Raw genomic sequence first — 5,472 nt, forward strand, 5'->3', positions numbered from 1 at the left:
GATTGTATCCTGAGTATCTCAGATGAGATCCCACAACTCGTTGAATAGATAAAGCGTGTTGATGGTTTTCAAAAAAACTTGATGAATAGATGAAGTTGTAGGAGTGCTACTGTTCGGAAATCTTGTACTAGAAGGTAGCAACAAGAAGCTTCCTTGTCATCATCTGGTAGCGATGCAAGGGTATGGAAGATGACTCAAGGGGTTCAAAAGTAAGGAAATATTTTAGGTTACCAGATAAACCTGAAGCATGAGTTTAAACAATCTTCTTGCCTTCTTGCCTACTCCTTTCGTTCCTAAATATAAGTCTTTGTAGAGATTTCACTATGAACTACATACGGAGCAAAATAACTGAATCTACACTCTAAAATGCATCTATATACATCCGTATGTGGATCATAGTGAACTCTCTACAAAGACTTATATTTAGAAACAGAGGAAGTACATTCTTACTAGTTCCATTTCAGATGAATAATTTACTTGGGAGTTGGGACTTGCAATGATGGTAAAAGGGATACTTGATGCCACCTGGATTGGCTTGCCTGTCGACATTGCCAGGAATGACAAGGTTTCAAACAGAACAGAGCATCAACAAAAAGCTCAACGGAGGTGACTACCACGTCTATTTCGGCACCCTTAAAATCGGCATCCAGAATTACAATTTACAGAGACGCTGATCAAACCAGATAGTCTGTCTAACTGAATGAGAGTGCTCCTGCCTCGTTCTTCGGAAGAAGCAAATATCCAAACTACAGAGGACAGGGTAAGGCCCTCCTTGATTTGCATGATTTTCAGAACGTAGGAATAGGAAAGATACAGAATTTGAGTGGCAATGTCCACTTGAATCCTATAGAACTAGCATAGAGTGTTTGATGCCACAGAAAAAATAAAGGAATTGTAAAAAAGAGGTTGGAGTGAATGCTTGATTTCCAATGAAATGTAGTACACTTGATTCCATAGGGAAAAAGCCTATAGGATTCAATCATGTGAATCAAACGACCAACATAGGAAAAATCCCTAAGGATTCTAACCTTCCAAAAATCCTATGGAATTCGTTTGAATCAAAGGAGCCCTAAAAGGTACAATTACCGAGGGATGTATTAACTATTTCATTCACTCTTTTGACCTGGACTGCTAACTTGTCAAATATGGTTCAAAGAAAAAGCAGATCAGACCAGAGTGTATTGTGGGAGCGGCGCCTACTGTGGAAACAGAAAAGCACCCTGGACATGCCTGCGGAAGGGGAGAATATTTTATCTGAGCAGTGTTTATTCAACAAGTAACTCCGTCTAGTCCCAAGCCGGGTAAAAAATGAGGGTTGTGATAGGCTTGACAAGCCAACATAAAAACTCAGCCGCTCTTATGAAGATGAAACCCAGAAGATTTTCGTTGGGCATTCGACCCGCAATGTTGTATGATGCTGAGTGTTGGCCAACTAAAAGGCGACATGTTCAATAGTTAGGTGTGGCAGAGATGCGTATGTTGAGATGGATGTGTGGCCACACGAGGAAGGATCGAGTCCACAATGATGATATACGAGATAGAGTTGGGGTAGCACCAATTAAAGAAAAGCTTGTCCAACATCGTCTGAGATGGTTTTGGCATATTCAACGTAAGCCTCCAGAAGCTCCAATGCATAACGGACGGTTAAAATGTGCGGAGAATGTCAAGAGGGGTCGGAATAGACCGATTTTGACATGAAAGGAGTTCTTTAAGAGAGACCTCGGGATTGGAGTATCACCCAAAAACTAGTTATGGACAGGGGTACGTGAAAGCTTTGCTATCCATATGCCAGAGCCATGAGTTGATCGAGATCTTATAGGTTTCACCTCTAGCCTATCCCAACTTATTTAACCGTGCAAACCATGATGTAGATGTGGCCACCAAGGGGTCAACTAATACAGAGGTTGACATAACAAAAACTCATGTGGGTAGCATTTTTGCTGTACTATATCTCCGTAAGGTAATGAAGAAGCATATAGCAGTCTCAGTTCTACATGCAACATTGATATGCCAACCATAGACTCCGTCCGATTGTCGATATCAAATAGCAATGCACCAAGCAATAACGATGCCTTAAATAACAATGATTACAAAGACTGGACTGAAATCCTTACTGTAGAGGAGCACAAGTTACACTCTAAATATGCTTTATTTCAGGAATAGCAGAAGTTAAAATCATTTTTAATGGAGTATACCATCCTACAGGAAAAAGTGGTAAGTTTTCTTTCATTATGGCCATGCCTAAAGCAATTTAAATCATCACACAGATGCCAGTTTGTTCTAATAGACCACTGAAACATAATTCCTTACCAAATAGATCTGACAGTCAACCATCAGAAACGATTTAGCTGTGATTTTATATCTGTCATGCTGATTGCAGGGTTTTTTTTTCCTGAAAACACAGGAGAACTGCGCTTCGTTTCAGTACGTAGAGACCAAAACACCAAAATGCCAAGGAGTCCGGGACAAATGGACGCAGAAGAAATTCCCGGAGCGCATAGGCTCCTGCTAAACTGCAGATGCTACTCTCATTCGCCAGTATCTGGAGCTTGCAGGGTAAATACCAATGGTTCAGTTCACAGAGTAGGGCTTTCGCTGACAAAATGCAGCTACTTTTCAAACAAAAGAAGCCACTGAGTCTTGAGATGCTACAACAAAGGCAACAATAACCAGCAATGTTTAGGAGAGGCTAATCCTATTGAGGAGATTCAAACAAATGTGACCACTAAAACAAGGAAGCTGGAAACAACAAATATTTACTTAAGAAGCTTGCTGAAATAACTAGCCTTGGTGGCCTCATTTATTAGGCCTTCATATGTCAATTTTAGATCAAAACTCATTTTCTGGAAAACATGACATAATGTCGTCACATCTTTCATTGCTCTATGAGCAGAGCCTTCCGCAGAGATGCCATAGCGTTTGCTTAGCGACTCCAAGTTTAGGAGATGCTTCTTATCTGCAGAAAACAGTAAAACTCTGTGTAATTAAGGTTATTTCTGTTGTCGATCTACCAAATGGTACAATATAGGTAACTAACTAGGACTGCAAAAATGATATGGACATATGATAAAAAGCAAAAAATCACTTGGCCACTTCAACAAAAATGGTCCTCATACTCCCAGAACCAAAGGGCAACAAGTAAATACTACTCCCTCTGTAAAGATATATAAGACCTTTTAGATCACTAAAGTAGTGATCTAAAAGGTCTTATATATCTTTACAGAGGGAGTAAATAACAGCACAAACATGTCGCCTTTTATATGAGGACACAGACATGGAAAATGGAGTTGCATTACAGACATCATGGAGTAGAAGAAATAAATACCAAAACAAGGTTTTAGATAAAATTGTAATCTCAAAAGTGATAGACAGAAAACCACCCTTGCAAGCAGAAGTGCTATACCATAAACCCAATGATATGAACTGCTTTTATACCCAAGAGCCCTGGAGTGAAGCTGATGTACCTTCTGATGGCTCAAGCTTCGGCAACTTCCTTGCCAAGCAATGGGAGTCAACAAACAGCCAATCTTCAGGCATCTGAGCTGAACAACGGTTAAACTCTTGGGCAAGGAAAGGAGCATCAAATGTATTTGCTTTATGAGCAACCCATATAACTGGTTTGCCAGGAGTTTGGCGGCTTTGAACAAATGCCAATAGTAATGGAAGTACATCACTGAACCTACATTATTCAGATTAAGATAACACTTAAGAGTAAGTTCAGTGTAATAGAGTTAGACATGCACAGAAGCAAATTTCCATTGTAAAACTTACAAAATGCACAAGATTTTCTAAAAATAAAGACTTAGAAACGCCTACCTTACTAGTAGTATGGATGGTTATCAAAACACGGCAACCAAATTTAGTGCACAAATAGACTTATTTTCATATGGTCTTTGTTGACAGCACCATTTTGAGGAATGAAAAAGTCAGGCATCCATACAGGCGTGAATGCGAGTATGTCCTAATTACCGACGATTTCTTTACATTTAGGCTTGGCGACTATAGTGAAGGGATGGGATGTCGTGATGGGATTGGGAATAACATGAATGCAATGGAAGAGAAACACACCTCGGGACATCAGGTTTGCAGACCAAATCAGTGTTAATGTTATTCACTTTTTTTAGGTACCCAGGAACATCCCTCTCAGGATTAATGAGAGTTTCAAATGTGCTATTCTTTCCTCCACAAAGATCACGGACTGCAAACTCAGTGATTCTATTACCCTTCTGGAAATTACCAGTGGTCTTCTGGAAAAAACCAGTGGTCTCAATATCAAAGATAAGAAGAGGCGCAGATTGCTCATGTTCAGAAGTCTGCTGAAACTTTAATGGCTGAATTCCAGAAATACACGGACCAAGATCAGTTCTGTGCAAACTAGCTGTCTCTTGAACCCTTGTTGAGAAAAGGCGCTTCTCATAGCTTTTTGGATCAAGCAGTGTTCCAGGTGACAATCCAGTATGTTGCATACGCAACCTGGCAGGACAACTACTCCATATGCTGTTCCTCAGTTGACTGAAGCGAAAAAGCAATGCCATTTTGTGTCAGAAGCGTGCTTAGAAATTAACAAACAAAGTGGACGCCCTATGGCTTAGATGAACCACCTCAAACGCCTGCATCAATAAAACAACCATATTGTAAGAGTAGATAGCAAAGCGCCAACGACTTGGTTTCACAGTACAAAAGTTTTAAGCTGGAAAACACGAAATGTAATCTTTCGATTCTAATCTCAGTCAGGTTGGACAGTTTGAAGTCGAAACTGCCAGTTGTAATGTGGCAGATGGTACATACAAGGCATCTACTCCCTCCGTTCCTAAATATAAGCCCTTTTAGAGATTCCATTACGGACTACATACGTAGCAAAATGAGCGAATCTACACTCTAAAATCCGTCTATATACATCCGTATGTAGTCCATATTGAAATCTCTAAAGGGGCTTATATTTAGAAACGGAGGGAGTATAAGACAGCATATAGATCCAAATATCCCATTTTGAATGAACTCATTAGCACATGTAACTTTTAGTATCCTTGAAAAAAAAACTATGTACTTTTTAGACAACAACAAAAAAACAAGTGTGTATTTAAAACGCACTTCCACGTGTCGCTGAACGCATGACTGAATGTACAAGCATGTCAACGTACCAATATAGAACAAAAGAGCATCTGACCCATCCAAGTGTGCATTATCTATTATGACCCTCGAGCGGTTATCCTCTCAAAAAATTGACAAAGTTGTTTGCAGATCAAGAATGGCCAGGTAATCGCCGTATTTGTGGACTTGGAGAATGTCCAGAGCATCTTCCTCGTTTTTATTTAACAAAATAGGTGTAGAAAAATCATATATTTTTTTTCGTAATGATTCCGAAATGCGGCTTCTATGATCAACTCCTTTAACTGCTACAAAGTGCTCCCACCTCAGTGGTATGTGAAGCCTCAGTTTGTACTGCTGTAATCCCCGCCCATCTCAGTGTAG

General features: G+C 39.9%; 1 protein-coding gene across 1 annotated transcript in view; it reads right to left on the reverse strand.

The window, feature by feature from the left end:
• Positions 1-2,084: 2,084 nt before the first annotated feature.
• LOC123054630 (exonuclease DPD1, chloroplastic/mitochondrial) overlaps positions 2,085-5,472 on the reverse strand; it is a 4,007-nt gene continuing 619 nt past the window's right edge. Inside the window, exons 2-4 of the mRNA XM_044478434.1 lie at positions 4,069-4,610; positions 3,465-3,679; positions 2,085-2,956 (exon numbers count right to left, since the gene is read on the reverse strand). Of these exons, the coding sequence (XP_044334369.1) occupies positions 2,757-2,956; positions 3,465-3,679; positions 4,069-4,535 (882 nt within the window). The 5' untranslated portion in view covers positions 4,536-4,610 and the 3' untranslated portion in view covers positions 2,085-2,756. The remainder of the gene's footprint in view (positions 2,957-3,464; positions 3,680-4,068; positions 4,611-5,472) is intronic.

The sequence above is a fragment of the Triticum aestivum genome, chromosome 2D (assembly GCF_018294505.1).
Source record: "Triticum aestivum cultivar Chinese Spring chromosome 2D, IWGSC CS RefSeq v2.1, whole genome shotgun sequence".
In the NCBI taxonomy this organism is placed as follows: domain Eukaryota; kingdom Viridiplantae; phylum Streptophyta; class Magnoliopsida; order Poales; family Poaceae; genus Triticum; species Triticum aestivum.